Raw genomic sequence first — 27,902 nt, 5'->3', positions numbered from 1 at the left:
CCCACATGGGTTATACTGTACTACACCGTTGACCCATATGGGTTATACTGGACTACACTGTTGACCCACATGGGTTATACTGTACTATAGTTTAACACACTGTTGATCCATACTGGATGAGGTGAAATGGTTGGCTATTATAGATTTAAACTGACTAATGGATACTACAGTGTTGAGTGCTTTGTAAAACATTCCACATGTCGGAGACACGGACGCTAAAAGCAGATTTTCCTAATTCAGTGCAAAGTCTGGGGACCTTAAGTGTATAATAAACCAATCACCAGAGTGAGTGTGATAAGGTCCAGAGTTCCAGTCCAGTAATGAAGTGATGTAGGAAGATCACCAATAATGGCTTCATACAGAAACAGATACCAATGCAAGTCACGTCTCTCTGCCAGAGAGGACCATCCAACCTCATCATACAGGACACAATGATGGGACCATAACTGTTACAAAGGGTCAGATTAAACCGAATATATGTATTTATTGATTGATATATATTGCATAATATTTATATATCGTTTGATATCCCTTGTATATTCTTTGTACATATACACGGAATATTCCTTTAACCTTTAGTTACACAGACCATAATATTTCGTTCTCCTATTGGATGGCGTGCCACCAGCGCCAGTGCCGTGCCCCTAGAGCCGACTTGAAAGCCACCGTCATGACTTGTCTCAACATGCCCGCTTCTGCCCAGGGCTACGAGACAGTGAGGAGGCTGGCACTAGATTATTCCCTGTACATATAAATATGGCGCAGGCGAATACAGAACTTCCTTTTCAGTTCGAGTTGGAGTTCAGTCTTGTTCAGTTACCCAAGTGACGCCTCACCCACTATGCAACGTGCGGTGCAGTAGGGCTCGTATTGCCCCAAAATAGAGTCGTGTTATCCTAATACGTTTGTTCAACGTATCGTTCGCTCCTTGCTAGTAAAAGCCTTCATTACGAGTCAAAGACCACGTGAAGTGAGTAATTGTGCGTCTACATAGAGCACTTATAGCCGCGTGCGAATAAGGATAGTAACGTCAAGTTCAACTGTGAACCACCGCGCACCGGAGGATTTACACCGGCGACAGCAGAGCCCTTTCCGGCAGGATTATTATTATTCTTCATTGCTTTGGCCGGGCTGCTGGAGTAGAGAACCGTCTACCCCGCTGCTGTGTGGGATCTACCGTGAGGACATCACTCGAGCCCGTCTCAAGGAGAGACTCCACGGCTTACACCTGTGCTGCTGCACACTGGAATTACAGCGGCTGTCTTTCCCCGCTGAGCCAGGGAGTAAAGACCGCTCCCCCTCGCAGGGCTTGTTGAAGTCCCTGTGGAACCCATTGACTTTGCATAGAGCATTGCCTCCCCCTGCTGGCTTACAACCGGTAGTAACCCCCCTCCCCAGAGTACCATAGATAATTCCTAATATTCATTATTGATTTGCCTATGCATAATTCCTTTGCCTTATAAGCGCATCTAGTAATGTAATATAATATCCTTTGCTGCTAATAAATATTCTTCTAAACGAGTACTTGTGTGGAAACCGTATCATTGTGGAAGTGTTCTCATCATATACTTGTGTACGGTATGGCCAGAATAATGTACATAAGACGGTAGTGGTTTAATGATACCATACTTGATTAATACAGTCAGGGAATTGTACCCCTCAGTTACAATTGGTCCTTCGAGCCGGATAATAATTAGCGTAATATTAATATAATATTAATATTGACATGGCCGATGACGAACACTCCACAAACGGTTCTCCTAAGCTAGATCGCCCGCAGCGCATACGGCAGCCACCTCCCTATCTAGAGGCATACGCTGTCAGTCCAATACCTAGCTTTAAAGGGAAATTAAATACGGATAAAATAACTAAAGCGGATAGTAAAATTATGTCCGACCCTATCAACCAGGCTACCCCGCCAACAGAGGCCCTAGTGGGTTCTAATGTAACTGACCAAGCTCACGGTGGGGACCAGGAGGGAACTGACACGACTTTACCCCCCGCCAAGACCAAAGAAGTAGTCCCCGGAGAGCTCCAGGAGAAAGACAACCCTCCAGAGATGGAACTCTGCCCGGTACAAGAAGAGGAGAGCGCCCAGGAGATAGAGCTCCAGGACTCCCCGCAGGAGAACGCATCTCCAACGAGTACTGCCAGGAGCGGATCGCCTCGAACGGCGTCTTCCCCCAGCGAGGCGGACAAGATGCTGGCGCAGGCACTCATCGCCACCCTGGCAGCCTCCACCGAACGCGATCGACTTCAAGCGCAACAGACGCGCGAGCGCGAACATTTTGCAGGCGAGCGAGAGCGCTTCCAGGCGCAACAAAGGAGTGAAGACGACCGCATAAGACTGGAGACCAGACGCCTCCAGACAGAAGAGAACATTGAGAGAAGCCGCGCCGATGCACAGCACGCCGCCGCCAATGCACAGCGCGACGTCGCAAATGCACAGCTCCACGCCGCCCATGCCAGCGCCAATGCCCAGCGCGACGCCGCCAACGCACAGCGCGACGCCGCCCAGGCCAGCGCCAATGCGCAGCGCGCCGGCGCCAATGCCCAGCGCGAAGCAGCCCATGCCCAGCGCGAGGCAGAGCGCGACCGGCTGCAGGCGGAGCTGATGGACAAACTGGTTGCCATGGCGACACCCCCTCACTCCGCACGGAGCTCTCAGAGATCGTCAAGACATGGGTCTAGGACACATTCCCCTACCCGACGAAGCGACCCGGGACCCCGCCAACAGGAGGATCCTGTCCACGTCTCCGAACCCCCTCCCCGGCCGGTCCATACGAGACCCAGCAACCGGGAAGAACCGGACCACGCCGAGAGACTGAACAGAAGACTCCAGGTCCTAGCAGAGGGAGAGGAGGAGGAAGAGGAGGAATGTCAAGCCGACCAGCAGCAACGTACTCTGGCCCAGGAGGCCCAGTACAGCCCCGACCAGCAGCAACGTACTCTGGACCAGGAGGTCCAGTACAGCCCAGAAGTCAGCCCAGAGGCCCTGCGCTACAAACCCCCGACTCAACTCACGGGTGAGTTTGACGCACCGCCAGCCCCGAGGGACAGCACCTGGGTACCCGACCTTCGGTACCCACCAAGTACCAGCCCAAGACGACACGCACGGGGAGACTCGCCTAGGAGGCCTCTTCCCCAACGCTCACCGATGTGCCAGTCATCCATGGCATCGTACCTTGGCACACCGACCATCCCGGACTTCACCCATGAGAACAGAGCACAGTACACGGAGCTACGAATGTGCTTAGAGACAATGTTGTCAGATGTAGCTGATGAACCGTACAAGTATGCGATCCTACTGAAGCACCTCAAGGTGCCCCGAGCGCACAATATAGCGCTGGCCTATGCCAACTCTACTACCCCATACACAGCGGCTCTAGCAGCACTCGACCAACGTTATGGGCGCGTATGGGACTATGTGATACAGGAGATAAGAGACATTGACCGTCTCCCCCCAGCCAGAGACAACAGAGCATTAGATGACCTGTCTATCAAGGTACAGTCCCTGGTAGGGATGCTGGGGTCCCAAAAGGAAAAGGGTATCTATGAACTGTACGCTAACTCTAATGTAGAGAGGATATTAGAGAAGCTCCCTCCCGCCCGACAAGAGCGCTTCAGGCGGCAGAGAGACTACCGCGACCCCAACGGTCCAGAGGCATCCCTCCTAGACCTATCTGAGTTCCTCGCCAGGGAGGTCAGTAGCCTACGACTCGACACGTTCGTATGGAGTGGACCAAGCCCAAGACTCGGACCTCGGGGACAAACGGATAACCGCCGGTTGGTGACCGTTATGCACCAAGCCGAATCAGTACCGCAGCACAAGAACCACAACACCCCCTCGACGAAAGAGGACCAGTGGAAGATTGAGTGCCAGTACTGTGAGGGAGAACATCGGCTGTACCAATGCGACACCTTCGGGAAGCTGACCACGGACGAGGTGAGTCAGTGGACCAAGGACCACCGCCGCTGCTTCCGCTGCGCGCGCAGCCACCTAGCAGCTGAGTGCCGCTTGAAGAAGAAGTGCAGCAGGTGCGGTGGCACCCACCTGGAGGTCCTGCATGACATCAACAGGCGTCAGCCAGGACAACAGAGTGGGCCCGTCGCGGTAATGTACCATGCCGAGGCGGTGGCACCAGCACCGAAGAGCCACCAGACCGCTCCCTACTGTACCTACTGCGATGGCGGACACTGGCTGGCACAGTGCGCCGAATATAAGACACTGAACCCCGTCCAAGTGGACCAGTGGCGTGAGGCGGCCCATGCGGGCGCCGCTTACCACGCAGGGGCGGCCCAGGCGGGCGCCGCTTACCGCGCAGCACGGTGCGGAGCCCACCAGAAGGTCCAAGGCAACCAACCAACAGGAGTGCTCCACATTGACCAGCATAGCGGGACCCCCCGTGTGCTCCTCAAAGTGGTCAGAGTGCTCCTGAGCTACGAGGACAAGGTCCTGGACACTTACGCCGTCCTGGACGATGGGTCTGAAAAGACTCTCCTCCTCGCTTCCGCAGCAGCCCAGTTGGGCCTGCGGGGTGTCAAAGATACCATGACCATACGCACCATCAGAAGGGACCAGAAGACCATAAAGGGTGAAAAGGTCTCCTTCAAGATAGCAGCGGTGGACCAGCCCGAGAAGCAGTATAGTATAACTAACGTCTTCACCAGCCACGACATAGGCCTGTCTCAGTACACCTACCCCATCCCACAGCTGATGGCTAAGTATGTGCACCTACGTCAACTACCTATACCGCTTATCGACGGCGCCACACCGACCCTGCTCATCGGCTCCGACCACGCGGACCTCATTCTCCCAATTGAGGCGGCCCACGTCGGACCCAAAGGATGCCCAGTCGCGGTTCAGACCCGACTGGGATGGACGCTCCAGGGCCCCCTCTACGGACTTGACAGTCAACCCACGTCTACACGCTGCCTACACACAGAGGCGAGCGACACCGGCCTCTCCCCCGTACAGCAGAGGCTATTGACATTAAGCGAGAGGCCCGTGAGAGAACCGTGGGTACCAGAGGGAGTTCGGAACTCCACCCCCCTCAGCTGCGCTTCAGACGTAGCTGACCTCGGACCCAGCACCCCAAGCGACTCCTTGACGGGGCGGCCGGGACCGGCCCCTCCTCAGACAAGGTACAGAGCAAACAAGAGAAACAGAAGGAGGAGGAGGAGGCACAGCCAAGCACAGATCAAAGCAGTCTCAGGCCCGCTCCCTCCTAAGCCCCCCTTCATCCCGTCCAGTCGTCATGACCATAGACCAGTCACTACCCCGAGCTGCGTGGCCGGCCGGCCGCGTAAGCAAAGTGACCACTGGTGCCGACGGAAAGGTCAGAGTGGCAGAAGTGCTCGGCCAAGGGCGGACCTACAACCGACCCGTGGCAAGGCTGATAGAGTCGCCAAGGCTCCCCGACTCGCCTAGTGACGACCATGACCCCATGACTTGTGAACTGCCTACCCTCACAACGGACATTGAGTAGTGGACAGTGCGGTTAATCTGTCTCTGCTTAGCTAATTAGGTGGGACTAATTAGGGGGCGGCTGTTACAAAGGGTCAGATTAAACCGAATATATGTATTTATTGATTGATATATATTGCATAATATTTATATATCGTTTGATATCCCTTGTATATTCTTTGTACATATACACGGAATATTCCTTTAACCTTTAGTTACACAGACCATAATATTTCGTTCTCCTATTGGATGGCGTGCCACCAGCGCCAGTGCCGTGCCCCTAGAGCCGACTTGAAAGCCACCGTCATGACTTGTCTCAACATGCCCGCTTCTGCCCAGGGCTACGAGACAGTGAGGAGGCTGGCACTAGATTATTCCCCGTACATATAAATATGGCGCAGGCGAATACAGAACTTCCTTTTCAGTTCGAGTTGGAGTTCAGTCTTGTTCAGTTACCCAAGTGACGCCTCACCCACTATGCAACGTGCGGTGCAGTAGGGCTCGTATTGCCCCAAAATAGAGTCGTGTTATCCTAATACGTTTGTTCAACGTATCGTTCGCTCCTTGCTAGTAAAAGCCTTCATTACGAGTCAAAGACCACGTGAAGTGAGTAATTGTGCGTCTACATAGAGCACTTATAGCCGCGTGCGAATAAGGATAGTAACGTCAAGTTCAACTGTGAACCACCGCGCACCGGAGGATTTACGCCGGCGACAGCAGAGCCCTTTCCGGCAGGATTATTATTATTCTTCATTGCTTTGGCCGGGCTGCTGGAGTAGAGAACCGTCTACCCCGCTGCTGTGTGGGATCTACCGTGAGGACATCACTCGAGCCCGTCTCAAGGAGAGACTCCACGGCTTACACCTGTGCTGCTGCACACTGGAATTACAGCGGCTGTCTTTCCCCGCTGAGCCAGGGAGTAAAGACCGCTCCCCCTCGCAGGGCTTGTTGAAGTCCCTGTGGAACCCATTGACTTTGCATAGAGCATTGCCTCCCCCTGCTGGCTTACAACCGGTAGTAACCCCCCTCCCCAGAGTACCATAGATAATTCCTAATATTCATTATTGATTTGCCTATGCATAATTCCTTTGCCTTATAAGCGCATCTAGTAATGTAATATAATATCCTTTGCTGCTAATAAATATTCTTCTAAACGAGTACTTGTGTGGAAACCGTATCATTGTGGAAGTGTTCTCATCATATACTTGTGTACGGTATGGCCAGAATAATGTACATAAGACGGTAGTGGTTTAATGATACCATACTTGATTAATACAGTCAGGGAATTGTACCCCTCAGTTACAATAACTGTCTCTCTGCCAGAGAGGACCAACCAATCTCATCATACAGGACACAATGATGGAACTATAACTGTCTCTCTGCCAGAGTGGACCAACCTTATCATACAGGACACAATGATGGAACCATAACCGTCTCTCTGCCAGAGAGGACCATCCAACCTTATCATACAGGACACAATGATGGAACCATAACCGTCTCTCTGCCAGACAGGACCAACCTTATCATACAGGACACAATGATGGAACCATAACTGTCTCTCTGCCAGAGAGGACCAACATCTCCATAACTGGCCAGATGCAGTAGCAGAAGTTAAAGGGACACAACGATATTTTTTATTTTGTTTGACACAGGCCACGTGAGCGGATCGGCGCGGCCGAGAAATCCGCTCTTCGCTCTTTAAAGCTTGGTCCGCTCCGCTAATCGCTCATGTTGACCCCGCCCCCAAGTCGCTCTCCGCTCGCTCCCCGCTCACCTTGAATCGAGCGCTCCCCACTCCCCGCGCCAGATCGCTCAGCAGTTTTTTTTTTTTTTTTTTTGAGCATGGTGTAAATTAGCTCAAACTACAACAGTCTACACCCCCTGGGCCCCTTAACAATTGTTTGTATTGAGCCGCATTGTAATTGTAGCCATTCTGCAATGTTAAATAACGTTGTTTATCCATTCACTATCTCTATTAAGCGATGATAGGCTAGCCGAGCCACAATGCTATGGTCGCGGCCATTAACGTTAGCATGTAAGCTAACGTCAACAACAATGGCGTCGATATACTTTTTCTAACTGGAGTGAGTGTGGGCGTCTCTACAGTGACAAAGCCTAGGCGAACAGCCTATCACAGGTTCACCCTTCTCATTGGTTGAAAATGGCCTTCATGTTTGTACATCGCCATCTGTTGCTTTGGCATTGTACTGCATGTATATATTACATCAGTGTTAAACCACTGTGAGCGGCCTGGAGTGGATTGGAGCGGAGGAGAACTCTCGCTCCGGACGTCGCGCCGACTCATTTTAAAACCCACTCCTCGCTCACGTCAAAACCGGCCACTCCGCGCCCCGCGCCGCTCACGCTCCGATCCGCTCACATGCACTGGTTTGACAGTTATTTCTCTAAATTAACGTGTGCAAAACTGTTTAGAGTTTTTGGACATGTGTGAGATTATGTGCAAAATAAATCGGCATTGTTTTCCGGCGAAGTGCCCCTGTGATATCATAGGCGGTGTGTGTGACATGTAAACAGATGAGTCATATTCTCTCCGTGTGATTAGGTGATAATGAGAATGCAGGTTTCTTGATCACTGCCACGGAGGTGTCAAGCAACCGCCACAGAGGATAATGATGATAGTTTCTGTTTTTAACCTTTATTTACGAGGGCAGGTTCTGTTTTTAACCTTTATTTACAAGGGCAAGTTCTGTTTTAACCTCTATTAACCAGGGTCGGTTCTGTTTTAACTTTTGGTTACCAGGATAGGTTCTGTTTTTTTTTTATCCACTTTTTCTCCCATTTTCTATATTTTCTCCCATCCCAATTTCTTATCATCCAATTCAACCCTCCCCTGTCACGGACGCTGTTTCTTGCCTCCCACAAGCCGGCTGCAATGTGGACTAAGTCATACATAGCACAAGTCCCCTCCGGTACTTGAGGTAACAGCAGTCGCATCTTTTCACCTGCGCAGCTCAATCTCTCAGTGGCGAGGAGTAACGCGTGGGAGGCTCACGCTGCCCCCGACACTTCCTGATTCTACTGCGCAGGCGCACCAACCGACCTGTAGGAGTCGCTGTCCACAACGCCCGATCCCCACCCATCAGTTTCCCACCCCCTAATACGGCCAATGTGTATTAGTATGAACGACCAGCTAAACTGAAAGCAAATGTGGAGCGCTGGGCTCGAACTGACGAGCCCAGCGTCTCCAGCATTTCGTGGCGAGCGCCTTGCCCACTACTCCACGTAGCCGCCCCAGGATAGGTTCTGTTTTAACCTTTATTTACCAGGGTAGGTTCTGTTTGAACCTTTATTTACCAGGGTAAGTTCTGTGAGCATGGATGCTCTTTTACAGCAATGCCCTGCGTCACAAAGATACATACATTCACACCTGGGAGCTGCCCAGTACAACCACAGTCTGACACTGTTGACCACTAGGAGCTGCCCAGTACAACCAGTCTGACACTGTTGACCACTAGGAGCTGCCCAGTACAACCACAGTCTGACACTGTTGACCACTAGGAGCTGCCCAGTACAATTAGACCCAGGCAACTACCGCCCTGTTTCTATTCTCACCTCCATCTCGAAAGTCATGGAAAAAATAGTCTACGAACAGGTCGAAAAGTACCTAGCGGAAAAAAATCTAATCTACGAATTCCAATCTGGCTTCAGAACATCCCACTCCACTGACACATGCCTTCTCTATTTGAATGACCACATCAAACAAGAGGTGGACGCAGGCAAATACTGCGGCATGGTCATGCTGGACCTACAAAAGGCCTTTGACACGGTCAATCACTCCATTCTGATTGACAAGCTAAAAGCAATTGGTTTTGATAGTCTATCAGTGAGCTGGATGCAATCCTACCTTGAGGGGAGGGAACAGATGGTGGAGGTAAACGGTACCCTATCCCCCCCCCTCACAGTGAGCTGTGGTGTTCCACAAGGAAGCATACTAGGACCGCTACTGTTCCTAATTTATGCAAATGACATGTCGTCAGCCTGTGACTGCAACTTGTTCCTGTTTGCGGACGACTCAGCCCTGCTGGTCTCTGACAAGAACAAGTTACAGGTTGAAAAAACCCTCAGCTCGGAACTAGGCAGAATCTGCATATGGCTCGCTGATAACAAACTATCATTACACATGGGCAAAACAGAGTCCATTCTCTTCGGTTCAAATAACAAACTCAGCAAGACCGACGGCTTCTCAGTTACAGTGGGTGACAATATTGTCACAAGAAAAGATGAAATTACCTACCTGGGTTCCATCCTAGAGGCTAATCTCTCCTGTGACAAAATGGCATCCAATGTAATAAAAAAAGTCAACCAACGAACTCGATTCTTGTACCGGATCTCCTCTCTGGTAAACAAGAACACCCTGAAGACTCTGGCAGGAGCACTCATTCAGGGGTACTACGACTATGCTTGCACCTCATGGTACCAAAGCACCTCAAAGGCGCTAAAAACAAAATTACAAACATCTCAAAACAAACTGGTCAGACTACTGCTTGACCTTACTCCTAGAACCCACCTCACCCCTGCCCACTTTGACAACCTAGGATGGCTTAGAGTAGACGACAGAGTACAACAACTTGCAATGGGCCTGGTCTACAAGATACACTACACGACCAAGGTACCCATGTACATGTCAAAATACTTCCCAAAGGTCAGTGAATACCACGATCACAACACCAGAGGGAGCTCCACAAATCATGTTAAACCCAGATTCGGCTCAAATAAGGGACTAAACACGTTTCGCAATTATGCCACATCAATGTGGAACGCCCTACCCAAAGCTGTAAAGGAATGTGGATCACTACCCACTTTCAAAACCTCTCTCAAGGGACACCTACGGGAGACTGCAATTCAACACTGGCCCCTGTAAATATCCTAACCCAACCCCCTCCAATGTACAGTCATTTACCTAGTATGGTTTTGTCAATAGTTCAATGTACAATTGTGTTTGTTTGTACAGTGTCTCCCCCCCCCCCCCCTCAATGTACAGTGTTACTTGTTTATACAGTGTGCCCCCCGCCCCCCCCCCCCCCCCCCCCAACCACCTCCAATGTAAATTACCCAGTATGGTTGTCAATATCCCAATGTACCCAACCCCCCCCACCCAACCTCCTCCAATTTACAGTTTCTACGTCAAATGTATATACTCCCTTTTCTTGACTCCTTCTGTATCACAAACAGTACTGTATTTGCAAATCTGGTATGTCAAAAATGTATAGATGTAGCAGTACTGACTATCTGTATGTCATGTATGTCATATATGTCTATATGAATTGAAAATGGGGGACCCTGATGGAAACAAGACAAACGTCTTTCTCAGGTCTGCATCCCCTTAACAATTGTATGTATTGAGCCGTACTGTATTGTACCCATTCTGCAATCTGTTAAATAAAGTTTTCATTCATTCATTCATTCACCACAGTCTGACATTGTTGACCACTAGGAGCTGCCCAGTACAACCAGTCTGACACTGTTGACCACTAGGAGCTGCCCAGTACAACCACAGTCTGACATTGTTGACCACTAGGAGCTGCCCAGTACAACCAGTCTGACACTGTTGACCACTAGGAGCTTCCCAGTACAACCACAGTCTGACACTGTTGACCACTAGGAGCTTCCCAGTACAACCACAGTCTGACATTGTTGACCACTAGGAGCTGCCCAGTACAACCAGTCTGACACTGTTGACCACTAGGAGCTTCCCAGTACAACCACAGTCTGACACTGTTGACCACTAGGAGCTGCCCAGTACAACCACAGTCTGAGACTGTTGACCACTAGGAGCTGCCCAGTACAACCACAGTCTGAGACTGTTGACCACTAGGAGCTGCCCAGTACAACCAGTCTGACCTCTTGAGGACGATTTGCCCACCGGCGCGACGCGGCACTTTGCCGACCTCTAGTGGCTCGGGTCTGCATTATTTTTAATACAATATATATATAGAATTAAAGCCCTATTTGTTGCTTGTCGACAACATCCGTTCAGCGGCTCTCGAGTCACATGCCGATATGTGAGGCGTGCGCCAAAGTACATCCGATCACCACCCCCGACTCCCGGGGCTCTAGCTCCGTCAATCATTTGGCGATCTTGAAAAGATTTTGGACAGGATTGTAGCCAATGAGTGTGGCTTTTCAATGATACCCCACGTGGGGATATTCAAATCATTATTATTATTATTATTCTTTTATTTATTTTTTTATTTTTTTCATTTTTCCGTATTTTTTCAATTTAGTCGTTATGCCAATTCCCTTCCTGGCCGTTGCACACTTACCCCCTACCGTCGGTCTGGGAGGGTGCAGACTACCACACGCTTCCTCCGACACATGTGGAGTCAACCAACCGCTTCTTTTCACCTGACGGCGAGGACTCTCACTGGGGGAGTGTAACGCGTGGGAGGATCCCTTCCTTGCTGAGCAGGCGCCCCGACCGACCTGTAGGAGTCGCTGTTTACAACGACCAGGATACATACCCCACTGGCTTCCCACCCGCTAACACTGCCAATTGTGTTAGTATGGACGACCGACCAAGCCGGAGGTACCGCTGACAGCTGGATTCGATCCCAGTGTCCCAGGAGAGTCTGTAACACGTTACACTGCAGAGAGGAGAGTCTGTAACACGTTACACTGCAGAGAGGAGAGTCTGTAACACGTTACACTGCAGAGAGGAGAGTCTGTAACACGTTACACTGCAGAGAGGAGAGTCTGTAACACGTTACACTGCAGAGAGGAGAGTCTGTAACACGTTACCTGCTACACTGCAGTTGAGGCATATAGAGAGTCTGTTCCAGCTGAAATATGGTTAAACTATGAGTCATATATATTCCCCGCTAGCGAGCCGAGATGAAGGCGACGCGAACACGTGATCTGGATTAAACTGTGCTGTAACGCAGGCGGGGTGGCACCCTCCACATAGATCATAGGAAGATTAATGTTTTCCCCCCATAACGATCCTGCGGACAAACATCTGAAGGCTCCGCTCTGCTGAGTCATTCCCACGGCTAGGGAGGTGAGATGTAACAGCCTGATCTCTGCTGAGTCATTCCCACTGCTAGGGAGGTGAGATGTAACAGCCTGCTCTCTGCTGAGTCATTCCCACTGCTAGGGAGGTGAGATGTACTGTAACAGCCTGATCTCTTCTGAGTCATTCCCACTGCTAGGGAGGTGAGATGTAACAGCCTGATCTCTGCTGAGTCATTCCCACTGCTAGGGAGGTGAGATGTGACAGCCTGATCTCTGCTGAGTCATTCCCACTGCTAGGGAGGTGAGATGTAACAGCCTGATCTCTGCTGAGTCATTCCCACTGCTAGGGAGGTGAGATGTAACAGCCTGCTCTCTGCTGAGTCATTCCCACTGCTAGGGAGGTGAGATGTAACAGCCTGATCTCTGCTGAGTCATTCCCACTGCTAGGGAGGTGAGATGTAACAGCCTGATCTCTGCTGAGTCATTCCCACTGCTAGGGAGGTGAGATGTGCAAAAGACAATATCATTTATTAAAGATCCACTAAAAAAATTATTTTCTATGGTTAACTCCTCTTTTTTGTACAGAACTTATCGCCATTATCACCTCACCTTCTTCTTGTGCAACCCAGATTCGGCACAAACAAGGGACTAAACACGTTTCGCAATTATGCCACAACAATGTGGAACGCCCTACCCACAGCTGTAATTTTTTTTGAAAATCTATCCACATTCAAAACCGCTCTTAAAGAGGCTGCAATTCGAAACTGGCCACCGTAAATGTCCAAAATTCAGTTCTGTATCTACAAAAAAACCTGTACATCATCTACCCTTTGTTCATTTGTTTAGATTTTTAGTACACTTGATCTCAAGAAGAATTTTTCACTTTTGGTCAATGTTGGCAAAAAAAACCAAACAAACGAATAATAATAATAATAATAATTTATATTCTCCTTTGGTTTATTGCAATTTACTCAAGCTGACACTGGGAATACATTAGCTGAGGTCCATAGATGTCCCTAGATACCAAGACCATGCAAATGGACCTTGTAGAAGTGGAGCAATCTTCCATTTACTTGGGTATGTACTTTTAGGCGGATTTTCTGAAAATATGGCTAGGGTTTAACAGGTTATGGTTATGGTTTGATCCCCAGCAGGGGAATTAAAATTTGTATTACAGTACTTAATACAAGTACACATGTTACATTTTCAATACAATACGTAAATATATTACTTATGGCTAGGGATGTCCGATATTATCGGCCTACCGATATTATCGGCCAATAATAAATAATAATAATAATAAAATAAATAAAAATAAAAATGTAATTAATTTAGGCAAGCAAGTAAGAACAAATTCTGATTTTATTTATTGTCAAAAGTATGCATAATGTTGTGTTAATTCCATGACAAGAGATATGTAATGTTAATTACCTGAAATTATTCCGTTTTTTGGGGGGGGGGAAACCCTGCATATATCGGTATCGGTTGATATCGGTTGATATCGGTATCGGAAATTAAGAGTTGGACAATATCGGTATATCGGTATCTGTAAAAAAGCCAATATCGAACATCCCTACTATGGCTATAACATAATGTACATTATGTACTTTTTCCCTGTGGTCGATTAGTACTTTATTTACATATCTGAAGCGAGGCCGGGCTAATACTAACCCTGGCAGGACCAGCGGAGGCAGGAGGTTGTTGCCACCTGGGTGATCTGCTCACAGTTCTACAGTAAGTACGTCTGTTCACACCTGGCATTAGAATGTGTTCAATACATTACTATATGTATTGAATAAATGCCTTATTTATAACAACATTCACATTACGTAGGCATATTTTTTCAAACACGATAAATTCATTAAGCAATACTTTTATTCTGCACCTTTCTAAAAGCCCTGTGGATGTATTATTCAAAAGAGAATCTTTAATGTAGGGCGACAGTGGCGGTAGACCGGTCGCCCGGTAGTCTGAAGATTCTTGCTCCTCCTGAGCAAGACACGTAACCCCTAATTGCTCCTGATGTGCAGGTCGGCACCTTGCATGGTCGCCTCCGCCGTCGGTGTGTGAATGTGTGAGTGAGTGAATGGGTGAATGTGAGGAACAAAATTGTGAAAAGCTCTTTGGATAAAAGCTCTATATAAATGCAACATTTACTATTTACCAAAAAAGACACCCGGCCTTGGCTGTGCCCTGTCCGAAAATACCCTCCAGAACAAACAGCTGACCATAGACTCTGGCCTTGCCACCAGGCCTAACAACAGACCTGGGCTTAGTTACAGAATGCATGTAAGTCTATGTAATGGCCCCGTATTTACATAAACAAGTGCGTGTGTGTGTGTGTGTGTGTGTGCGTGTGTGTGTGTGCGTGTGTGCGGTGTGTGTACCAGCAGTTTTGCTTGGAGCCGAGGAGCCGTTCTTATTGGCCGTCGAGCGGGGGCTGGGCGTGGCCTTTGGCACAGGTGGGTTCCTGGTTCCATTTTCTGGAGTCTGAAGGGAACAGGATATCAACACATTTAACCCTTTCACTGCCGCGTTACCAAACGGTTAACCCTTTCACTGCGACAATACAGACGGTTAACCCTTTCACTGCCACACGACAGCAGGTTAACACTTTCACTGCCACCCTACAGCAGGTTAACCCTTTACTATCACACTACCGACGGTGATAGTAAAGGGTTAACCTTCTGTAGTGCGGCAGTGAAAGGGTTAAAACACCTGCACATGGTTGCTAGTAATACACTTTTTTTTAACCGGATCCCATGTGCTGCCTGTGATTTAGTTATATCTCTGTTGTAATAGAGATACTTGTACTGTACTGTACCCATTCTGCAATCTGTTAATTCAAGTTTTCACTCAATCAATCAATAGGTAGTCAGACAGTGTGGTTTAGTGATATCTCTGTTGTAATAGGTAGCCAGACAGTGTGATTTAGTTATATCTCTGTTGTAATAGGTAGCCAGACAGTGTGATTTAGTTATATCTCTGCTGTAATAGGTAGCCAGACAGTGTGGTTTAGTTATATCTCTGTTGTAATAGGTAGCCAGACAGTGTGATTTAGTTATATCTCTGTTGTAATAGGTAGCCAGACAGTGTGATTTAGTTATATCTCTGATGTATTAGGTAGCCAGACAGTGTGATTTAGTGATATCTCTGTTGTAATAGGTAGCCAGACAGTGTGGTTTAGTTATATCTCTGTTGTAATAGGTAGCCAGACAGTGTGATTTAGTTATATCTCTGTTGTAATAGGTAGCCAGACAGTGTGATTTAGTTATATCTCTGTTGTAATAGGTAGCCAGACAGTGTGATTTAGTTATATCTCTGATGTATTAGGTAGCCAGACAGTGTGATTTAGTGATATCTCTGTTGTAATAGGTAGCCAGACAGTGTGGTTTAGTTATATCTCTGTTGTAATAGGTAGCCAGACAGTGTGATTTAGTTATATCTCTGTTGTAATAGGTAGCCAGACAGTGTGATTTAGTTATATCTCTGTTGTAATAGGTAGCCAGACAGTGTGATTTAGTTATATCTCTGATGTAATAGGTAGCCAGACAGTGTGATTTAGTTATATCTCTGCTGTAATAGGTAGCCAGACAGTGTGATTTAGTTCTATCTCTGTTACATAGCATTTCAAATGTGTGGACTCACCTTGGCGGTCTTGGTTGCCCCTGGTGACCGCTTGGCGGCAGTGGGAGTGGTGGCCTTGGGTCCAGGGCTTTTTTTATTGGCTGAGACAGTAGTGGGGGAGGGGCGTTTGGCTGAGCTGGCCTCGCCATTGGTGGAGAGGGTGGATGGGCGAGATTTGGCTGACCCCACAGCAGACTGGTGATGATGTCATAAATATGAGACAATAACACAGGAAATAAAGATGGAAAGTGATGGAATCAGTGATGTCAGTGACTGCTATGATTCACAGCTATGAGTCACACTTAAAATAACACAACATACACCAATTATAGAACAGTGTGAGGAAAACATTTAAAGGGGACATGCATTGCTATTCCTTGCACTATTTGGGCAACTTTACACAATTCCTGTGAGTTTATGGAACACATCTGTAAATTTTTATTAAATGTTTGTATTCATTGTTTTATATTTCTAATCAAGTACTCAAAAGCATCATTTTTCTCCCTTTGGATTTCATTATTATTATTATTATCATTATTGGATGGGCTCCGCCCATAAGCGCTTTGAGTGACAGTCACCCCCACAGTCTGCGACTGGCACAGAGAGAGATAGAGAGATTGAGGGGGAGACTAATTAATTTCGCCGTGGGGGGGCATAATCCCACGGGACAATGCATTGGTAACTTGTTTCAAATGATAATATATACCTCTGTGATTATTACTGCACGGATCGGAATACGGGCGTGCGCGTGGGAGCATGCGCAAAGATATTTTGACAGTGATAAGCTAGTGCTCCCGACTGCGAGGGAGAGAGAGAGAGAGATAGAGAGGGAGAGAGAGATAGAGAGAGAGAGAGACACACGGAGCATTTACACACAACCTGTGAGAGAAGACCCATCCCCGCAGCGCACGCACACACATTTTTACACACACTCCTGCGCCTGGTCGGTCCCGCGCGGTCCCTCTCTCTCTCTATCTCTCTCTCTCCCTCTCTCTCCCTCTCTATCTCTCTCTCCCTCTCTCGCTCGCTCGTTCTCTGCTGTCTGTCGGACTCGGCACTCTGTTTGAGGAAGTAATCCACTCACTCTGGAAAAGGCCATTTATAATGCATGGGACCTTTAAAACAGATAAGACAGACAGACAGAGAGACAGACAGACAGGCATAGACAGACAGACAGACAGAGAGACAGACAGACAGACAGACAGACAGACAGACAGACAGGCATAGACAGACAGACAGACAGACAGACAGGCATAGACAGACAGACAGACAGACATACAGACAGACAGACAGACAGACAGACAGACAGACAGACAGACAGACAGACAGACAGACAGACAGACAGACAGACAGACAGACAGACAGACAGACAGACAGACAGACAGACAGACAGACAGGCATAGACAGACAGATAGATGTGTGTACATGTATAATGTGTATATTGTGTGTACATTGTGTCTATGTGAGTGTGTACATTGTGTATATGTGAGTGTGTACATTGTGTCTATAGATGTGTGTGTGTGTGCATTGTGTCAATGTGAGTGTGTACATTGTGTCTATGTGAGTGTGTACATTGTGTCCATGTGAGTGTGTACATTGTGTCTATGTGAGTGTGTACATTGTGTCTATGTGAGTGTGTACATTGTGTCTATGTGAGTGTGTACATTGTGTTTATCTGAGTGTGTACATTGTGTCTATGTGAGTGTGTACATTGTGTCTATGTGAGTGTGTACATTGTGTCTATGCAAGTGTGTACATTGTGTCTATGTGAGTGTGTACATTGTGTCTATGTGAGTGTGTACATTGTGTCTATGTGAGTGTGTACATTGTGTCTATGTGAGTGTGTACATTGTGTCTATGTGAGTGTGTACATTGTGTCTATGTGAGTGTGTACATTGTGTCTATAGATGTGTGTGCGTGTGCATTGTGTCTATGTGAGTGTGTACATTGTGTCTATGTGAGTGTGTACATTGTGTCTATGTGAGTGTGTACATTGTGTCCATGTGAGTGTGTACATTGTGTCCATGTGAGTGTGTACATTGTGTCTATGTGAGTGTGTACATTGTGTCTATGTGAGTGTGTACATTGTGTCTATGTGAGTGTGTACATTGTGTCTATGCGAGTGTGTACATTGTGTCTATGTGAGTGTGTACATTGTGTCTATGTGAGTGTGTACATTGTGTCTATGTGAGTGTGTAGATTGTGTCTATGTGAGTGTGACCTACCAGCTCCTTGCTGCCATTGGCCGTCGGTGACTTGGCCGCACCTTTCCCGCCCTTCTCCTTCTCCTCTGCTTTCTTCTCGTCTTTCTTCTCCTCCTTCTTCTCCTCCTTCTTCTCAGCTTTCTTCTCCTGCTCCTCCTTCTTCTCATCCTTGTCGGTCTTCTCCGGCTTGTCCATCTTCTCGTTCGCCTTCTCGTTCTTCTCGGCGATCGCCTTCTCGGCGTTCATCTTCTCGGTCTTCTCTTCGCCTCTCAGGATGTTCTCAGACTTCTGGTTCCTGTCCCGCGTGCTGTCAGCCGTCTCCTTCTCCTTCATCTCCTTTTCCTTCATCTCCTTCTCCTTCGTCTCCTTCTCCCTCGTCTCCTTTTCCCTGCTGTCAGCTGTCTCCTTCTCCTTGTCCTTCTTGTCGGAGGAGAACATGTCCAACATGTTGTCCTGTTTCTGTACCTTGTTGTCCGTCTTCACTGTGGAGACAGAAACACCTTTAATGTGATCATCATCCTCAATAACTACATTACTATCACTGACATCATCACCATCATCACTGACATCACAATCACCACGACAACGACCTCCAAGAAAACCAAAGAGCTCATCGTGGACTTCTGGAAGACCAGAGCTGGCACGCATGCCCACCGTCCATATCAACGGGCGGTGGTTGAGCGTGTCTCCAGCTTCAAATTCCTGGGAGTCCACATCGCCAAGGACCTCTCTTGGACCCTCAACTGGTCAAGAAGGCTCACTAGTGTCTCTTCTCCGAGAGGAGACTGAGGAAAGCCCACCTGTCTCCTCATATTCTGGTGAACTTCTACCGGTGCACCATAGAAAGCATCCTCACCAACTGTCTGCATCACAGTCTGGTACGGTAACTTGCACTGTCTCGGACCAGAAAGCACTGCAGAGGGTGGTGGAAAACCAACGCATCACCGGTACATCACTCGCTGCAATTAGGGTTGGGCATCGTTTGGATTAGAACGATTCCGATTCCCCATTTCGATTCCTGTTCTAAACGATTCTCGATTCCGATTCTTTGAGGTGCAGGTCAAAACAGGTCACAGCTTATTTCGCAGGAGAAAAAATTTATTTGAAAGATCCTTTATTTTTTTTCATACTATTCACATTGTCAGTTGATTTGATACAGTTTAATTTGGTTGCTGTATTGTAACTAGGGTATTAATTAACAAATGAATAAAAAGTTTAAATTTATATAGTAAAATGTATAATACAAAAATAATAATAATAATCAAAATGCAAACATCTTCTTAACGGTTCTCGGTGCCCAACCCTACCTGCAATTGAGACTATTCATCACAAACTGTGTCTGAGGAAGGCCTTAAAAGTACTACACTGTGACTAACAGCTAACATCAACTAACACATTGGACAGGTTGGTGAGGAAGGCTAGCTCCATAGTGGGTGTCCAACTGGACACACTAGAGGTGCTTGCGGAGAGGAGGATGAGAAAGAAGCTGGGCGCTATCCTGGAGAACCCCTCCCACACCCTCTATGAGGAGCTAGCTAAGATGAGCATGTTCAGCCATAGACTCATTCCCCACTGACACACCACAAATCGCCTTGGCCAGTCCTTTGTGCCAGTAGCCACAACCATGGACAAGGACTGACCTGGCCAACGGCTGGAGAACTAACGGCTGGAGAACTTGAGAACTGGTAGACGTCAGTATCTTAGCTAAAAAAGCTGACACCAGTATATATTATTAGCTAACAGCTAACGTCAGTATCTTAGCTAACACCAGTATCTTAGCTAACAGCTAACACTAGTATATTAGCTAACAGCTGACACCAATATCTTAGCTAGCAGCTAACACCAGTATCTTAGCTAACAGCTAACACTAGTATATTAGCTAACAACTGACACCAATATCTTAGCTAGCAGCTAACACCAGTATCTTAGCTAACAGCTAAGCCCAGTATATTAGCTGACAGCTAACACCAGTAGATTAGCTAACAGCTAACACCAGTAGACTACAGTAGCTAACAGCTAACACCAGTATCTTAGCTGACAGCTAACGTTCAGATATATTATGAGTCATATACATGGCTGGCTCCACCAGCCCTGCAACCAAAGATTCACTCACAACACTGCCTCTGACTACCGGGTGTGCGTGTGTGTTAAACAGTGTCATAAAGTAGAGTAGAGCGTGACTAACACTCTGGTGGTAGGAGACATCACTGCAGGGCACACACAACCCCACACACACGCACACACACACATACAAACACACTGTACATAACAAGCACAAAACCATCTCAATCCACAGTACAACTGTTATAAGACGACCACAGGTGGAGTGAGGTTTACTCGCAATTTAAGCTAACACAACTCTGCCCATCGATTTGTCTTACAACACAGACTGGGAAATACACAACGGTGTGCATGTTACCAGGAAATAAACCTGCTCTAACACTGAGGAAACACAAGAGTGAAGCTGCCTCTGGCAACGGAGGGGTGGGGGGTGGAGGGGGGGGTGCATGGACTGCGTTGCAATGATCGGTGTCGTTATGGTGACAGATGCATACTCAGTTCTTGGAGCTGCTCTGACCGCAAGTGGCGCGGAACCACCTGACCTTCACAGACACCGTGCTTAGTGCGCGGCTAAGACCACGCCGACCACAAGAACCCAGAAACAGGTTTCATACACTCTCACTGTCACTCTGTTTGATAGTATATATATTTATATATTCATATTTACCATATATATACATTATTTATCCACTTATGTCTGAATATACCTGCATAATAATCCTTTTTACATAACTGTATACTACTGTATATCTATATCTGTACATATCCCTTGTCTACTCTTACTAGTTACACCGCTGGCCAGTATGACTTACTGCCATAGTATTTTGTATACCCGTATCACATAATACTATAACACTGTCTGATTGTAATTATTACTCAGTGGTAGTCATTTATACTCCAGTTTAATCACCTGTACATTGTATATTACTGTTGCTCTTTACTGTTACATTTGCACTCTGGTCAGATGCCAACTTTGTGCTGTATGATGACAATACATTTGAATCTAATCTAATCTAACTGTTGCTCCAACTCACACACTTGATCGGAGAGGGTAATGAAGTGCTTGGCACTCTTCTTTATGTTCTTTATGTCTTCTTTATGTGTTCTTTCCTGTGAGAGCAGAATAAACAGCAGCTTGTTTCTCTACGTAGCATTCAATCATGTCATCGCTGGAGTCCCACCTTGCGATGGCAGCCTGTGAGGAGGAAGCCTGAAGCAAGTCTTGTTTGTCTTGTAAAACAGAAGCCGCTGTAGTCGTGACACCAAGCAGAGCATAGAACGCTGGTCTTCTGATGCGATGACCCTTCCTTTCTTTTTCTCCCCATTTTCTATTTTTCTCCCATCCCAATTTCGTATTATCCAATTCTTCCCTCCCCTGTCTTGAACGTTGCTAGACTATGCCTCCCACAGGTTGGTCGTAGTGAGGACAGAAGCCTTGCGTCACGTGTCCCCTCCGGTACACGAAGAGGCAGCCTGTCGCATCTTTTCACCGCAGCATCTCGAACTCTCAGTGGCGAGGAGTAACGCGTGGGAGGCTCACGCTGCTGCCCCCGTCACTTCCTGCTTCCGTCGCACCGGCGTCACCAAACCGACCTGTAGTAGTCGCTGTCCACAACGTCAAATCCCCACCCACCGGCTTTCCCACCCTCTAACACTTGCCAATTGTGTTATGAACGACCGGCCAGCCGGCAGCAACGGCGAGAGCTGGGCTCGAACCCAGCGTATCCTCCGTTAGAGGCGAGCGCCTTACCCACTGCGCCAATCAGCCGCCCACCCTTCCTTTCTTTTATAGTTTCCTCGACTTTGCCCAAAAGACGAGACATCTGGTTCCCTCCCAACCCCTTCTGTGACGGCAGATTTACTGTGTGCACAAAACACCCCCCATGTGGCGAGAGTCCGGCCTCGTTGACGATGTTCCTTGTGGGGACGGTGACATCGGGTCTGTCCAGTTTTCATTCCACAGTCATCGTTAATGTATCACCCCTGCCAAGGTTCCACAGTCACAGACGGGTTTGAAGGACTAGATCTTTCCTTTCCCCAGTCATCGTTAATGTAGTGCGCTCTGGAGGGCCGGCCATCTGTCGCCACGGCGGTTCATTCTGCAGCGCTTCAATAACCTTGGCCGTCACATTCCCGTACACGTTTGAGGTCACATGCGACCTGCTTGGTACTTCGTAACGTGGTTCTAGAACGCTGAGTAACCCTTTCACTATCACACTACAAAGGGTTAACACTTTCACTACCGCACTACAGATGGTGTTTATATGTTTGTATGTGAGGATGTTTATATATGTTTGTATGTGAGGATGTCTATATATGTTTGTATGTGAGGATGTCTATATATGTTTGTATGTGAGGATGTTTATATATGTTTGTATGTGAGGATGTTTATATATGTTTATATATGTTTGTATGTGAGGATGTCTATATATGTTTGTATGTGAGGATGTTTATATATGTTTGTATGTGAGGATGTCTATATATGTTTGTATGTGAGGATGTCTATATATGTTTGTATGTGAGGATGTTTATATATGTTTGTATGTGAGGATGTTTATATATGTTTGTATGTGAGGATGTCTATATATGTTTGTATGTGAGGATGTTTATATATGTTTGTATGTGAGGATGTTTATATATGTTTGTATGTGAGGATGTCTATATATGTTTGTATGTGAGGATGTTTATATATGTTTGTATGCGAGGATGTCTATATATGTTTGTATGTGATGATGTCTATATATGTTTGTATGTGAGGATGTCTATATATGTTTGTATGTGAGGATGTTTATATATGTTTGTATGTGAGGATGTCTATATATGTTTGTATGTGAGGATGTCTATATATGTTTGTATGTGAGGATGTCTATATATGTTTGTATGTGAGGATGTCTATATATGTTTGTATGTGAGGATGTTTATATATGTTTGTATGTGAGGATGTTTATATATGTTTGTATGTGAGGATGTCTATATATGTTTGTATGTGAGGATGTTTATATATGTTTGTATGTGAGGATGTCTATATATGTTTGTATGTGAGGATGTCTATATATGTTTGTATGTGAGGATGTTTATATATGTTTGTATGTGAGGATGTCTCTATATGTTTGTATGTGAGGATGTTTATATATGTTTGTATGTGAGGATGTCTATATATGTTTGTATGTGAGGATGTCTATATATGTTTGTATGTGAGGATGTCTATATATGTTTGTATGTGAGGATGTTTATATATGTTTGTATGTGAGGATGTTTATATATGTTTGTATGTGAGGATGTTTATATATGTTTGTATGTGAGGATGTCTATATATATTTGTATGTGAGGATGTTTATATATGTTTGTATGTGAGGATGTCTATATATGTTTGTATGTGATGATGTCTATATATGTTTGTATGTGAGGATGTCTATATATGTTTGTATGTGAGGATGTTTATATATGTTTGTATGTGAGGATGTCTATATATGTTTGTATGTGAGGATGTCTGTATATGTTTGTATGTGAGGATGTCTATATATGTTTGTATGTGAGGATGTCTATATATCTTTGTATGTGAGGATGTTTATATATGTTTGTATGTGAGGATGTCTATATATGTTTGTATGTGAGGATGTTTATATATGTTTGTATGTGAGGATGTCTATATATGTTTGTATGTGAGGATGTCTATATATGTTTGTATGTGAGGATGTTTATGTTTGTATGTGATGATGTTTATGTTTGTATGTGAGGATGTCTATATATGTTTGTATGTGAGGATGTTTATATATGTTTGTATGTGAGGATGTCTATATATGTTTGTATGTGAGGATGTCTATATATGTTTGTATGTGAGGATGTTTATATATGTTTGTATGTGAGGATGTTTATATATGTTTGTATGTGAGGATGTCTATATATGTTTGTATGTGAGGATGTTTATATATGTTTGTATGTGAGGATGTTTATATATGTTTGTATGTGAGGATGTCTATATATGTTTGTATGTGAGGATGTTTATATATGTTTGTATGCGAGGATGTCTATATATGTTTGTATGTGATGATGTCTATATATGTTTGTATGTGAGGATGTCTATATATGTTTGTATGTGAGGATGTTTATATATGTTTGTATGTGAGGATGTCTATATATGTTTGTATGTGAGGATGTCTATATATGTTTGTATGTGAGGATGTCTATATATGTTTGTATGTGAGGATGTCTATATATGTTTGTATGTGAGGATGTTTATATATGTTTGTATGTGAGGATGTTTATATATGTTTGTATGTGAGGATGTCTATATATGTTTGTATGTGAGGATGTTTATATATGTTTGTATGTGAGGATGTCTATATATGTTTGTATGTGAGGATGTCTATATATGTTTGTATGTGAGGATGTTTATATATGTTTGTATGTGAGGATGTCTCTATATGTTTGTATGTGAGGATGTTTATATATGTTTGTATGTGAGGATGTCTATATATGTTTGTATGTGAGGATGTCTATATATGTTTGTATGTGAGGATGTCTATATATGTTTGTATGTGAGGATGTTTATATATGTTTGTATGTGAGGATGTTTATATATGTTTGTATGTGAGGATGTTTATATATGTTTGTATGTGAGGATGTCTATATATATTTGTATGTGAGGATGTTTATATATGTTTGTATGTGAGGATGTCTATATATGTTTGTATGTGATGATGTCTATATATGTTTGTATGTGAGGATGTCTATATATGTTTGTATGTGAGGATGTTTATATATGTTTGTATGTGAGGATGTCTATATATGTTTGTATGTGAGGATGTCTATATATGTTTGTATGTGAGGATGTCTATATATGTTTGTATGTGAGGATGTCTATATATGTTTGTATGTGAGGATGTTTATATATGTTTGTATGTGAGGATGTCTATATATGTTTGTATGTGAGGATGTTTATATATGTTTGTATGTGAGGATGTCTATATATGTTTGTATGTGAGGATGTCTATATATGTTTGTATGTGAGGATGTTTATGTTTGTATGTGAGGATGTTTATGTTTGTATGTGAGGATGTTTATATATGTTTGTATGTGAGGATGTTTATATATGTTTGTATGTGAGGATGTCTATATATGTTTGTATGTGAGGATGTTTATGTTTGTATGTGAGGATGTTTATATAATATGTTTGTATGTGAGGATGTTTATATATGTTTGTATGTGAGGATGTCTATATATGTTTGTATGTGAGGATGTTTATATATGTTTGTATGTGATGTTTATATATGTTTGTATGTGAGGATGTTTATATATGATTGTATGTGAGGATGTCTATATATGTTTGTATGTGAGGATGTCTATATATGTTTGTATGTGAGGATGTTTATATATGTTTGTGTGTGAGGATGTCTATATATGTTTGTATGTGAGGATGTTTATATATGTTTGTATGTGAGGATGTTTATATATGTTTGTATGTGAGGATGTCTATATATGTTTGTATGTGAGGATGTTTATATATGTTTGTATGTGAGGATGTCTATATATGTTTGTATGTGAGGATGTCTATATATGTTTGTATGTGAGGATGTTTATATATGTTTGTATGTGAGGATGTCTATATATGTTTGTATGTGAGGATGTTTATATATGTTTGTATGTGAGGATGTTTATATATGTTTGTATGTGAGGATGTCTATATATGTTTGTATGTGAGGATGTTTATATATGTTTGTATGTGAGGATGTTTATATATGTTTGTATGTGAGGATGTTTATATATGTTTGTATGTGAGGATGTCTATATATGTATGTATGTGAGGATGTTTATGTTTGTATGTGAGGATGTTTATATAATATGTTTGTATGTGAGGATGTTTATATATGTTTGTATGTGATGTTTATATAATATGTTTGTATGTGAGGATGTTTATATATGCTTGTATGTGATGTTTATATATGTTTGTATGTGAGGATGTTTATATATGTTTGTATGTGATGTTTATATATGTTTGTATGTGAGGATGTTTATATATGTTTGTATGTGATGTTTATATATGTTTGTATGTGATGTTTATATATGTTTGTATGTGATGTTTATATATGCTTGTATGTGATGTTTATATATGTTTGTATGTGATGTTTATATATGTTTGTATGTGAGGATGTGATGTATGTGTATAGGTGAGGATTTGTGTTGCAGTTACAATGACTATACAGCACATGTGAAACACAGCACCGGCTCCAGACTGCCTGCATGTGTGTGTGTGTGTGTGTGTGTGTGTGTGTGTGTGTGTGTGTGTGTGTGTGTGTGTGTGTGTGTGTGTGTGTGTGTGTGTGTGTGTGTGTGTGTGTGTGTGTGTGTGTGTGTGTGTGTGTGTGTGTGTGTGTGTGTGTGTGTGTGTGTGTGTCTTTGGGAGAGTGCTTCCGTATGCAGACATGGTGCCATAAATAGCTGCTCTATATTGGAATGAGTTCAGTCAACGTCAATCTGTGATCAATGTCACAGACCATCACCACAGGCACAGGGAGAGGATGGAGGGATGATGGATGGTTGATGGATGGATGGATTATTAGGTAATCTTTATGTAACTCAATTTACGTACTTATTCTGCATTCTCGAACGGCTTCATATTGTAAATTCGTTGTAGGATTTATGTAGGATTTTACGACCTCGAAAACGCCGTCCCCAAGGACTTGTCCCAAAGAAAGCTGTTGAAAACAGGGGCACACACCGGTCTGTCTGACTTACGTCCGACTTACGATTGCTTTTTCGAGTTCCTACAACGAATTTACAATACAAAGCTGTTCGAGAGTGCAGAAGAAGTTAGTAAATCGAGTAACGAAGGGATTCCTTGGTAACTTTCACGTATATGTCTGTTCGAGAATGAGGACAATTGTCATTCAATTTGTGGCAGAGTGAGGTAGATTGTGGCGTACACGTCAAAATATTTGAATGCACATGAACTGTGGGTTAGACTAGTTTCTATACTGTTTCTATTGCATCACATATCAGCATGTTATAGAACTGCTTAGACTGGTTTCTATACAGTTTCTACTGCATCACAGATAAGCATGTCATAGAACTGCTTAGACTGGTTTCTATGTTGTTTCTACTGTATAACAGATTTCCCTGGATCCAAAAACAACCACCCATGCCAAGCCCCGCCCCCTACCATATAAGTCCCTGCCCCCACCACATGAGTAGTAGCCACGCCCCCTACCATATCAGTCCAAGTCCCGCCTCCTACCACATCAGTCCAAGCCCCGCCCGCTACCACGTCAGTCCAAGCCCCACCCCATCAGTCCAAGCCCCGCCCCCACCACATCATTTGAAACCACATTCAAAATATGTACTGAAATGGAGCAATCATGAACACACAGACACAGACACACAGACACAGACACAAACACACAGACACAGACACAAACACACACACACAGACACACACACACAGAACACCTACCCGCTGTGTTCAGTTTGTCACTGTGGAAACAGCTAGAGGAAGAAACAGCGGGGAGCGGGACAGGAAGTAAAACGTTTGTCTCACAGCTCCCATGGTGCCTCTTGGGTGGCGGGGAGGAGGG

General features: G+C 45.1%; 1 protein-coding gene across 1 annotated transcript in view; it reads right to left on the bottom strand.

Annotated features, from left to right (window-relative positions):
- LOC311239257 (uncharacterized protein) overlaps positions 1–27,902 on the bottom strand; it is a gene marked incomplete at both ends in the record, with an annotated part of 60,005 nt that overhangs the window by 31,578 nt on the left and 525 nt on the right. The window contains 4 exons of the mRNA XM_084327563.1: positions 14,827–14,929; positions 16,088–16,261; positions 18,400–18,752; positions 27,866–27,902. The exon at positions 27,866–27,902 is cut by the window's right edge and continues 525 nt beyond it. Coding sequence (XP_084183689.1) covers positions 14,827–14,929; positions 16,088–16,261; positions 18,400–18,752; positions 27,866–27,902 — 667 coding nt within the window. The remainder of the gene's footprint in view (positions 1–14,826; positions 14,930–16,087; positions 16,262–18,399; positions 18,753–27,865) is intronic.

Source organism: Notolepis coatsorum, assembly GCF_963971535.1.
Source record: "Notolepis coatsorum genome assembly, chromosome: 13".
NCBI classification, from domain to species: Eukaryota; Metazoa; Chordata; class Actinopteri; order Aulopiformes; family Paralepididae; genus Notolepis; species Notolepis coatsorum.
Note: the sequence above shows the minus strand (reverse complement) of the source record. Positions and strands in the feature narration are given on the sequence as shown.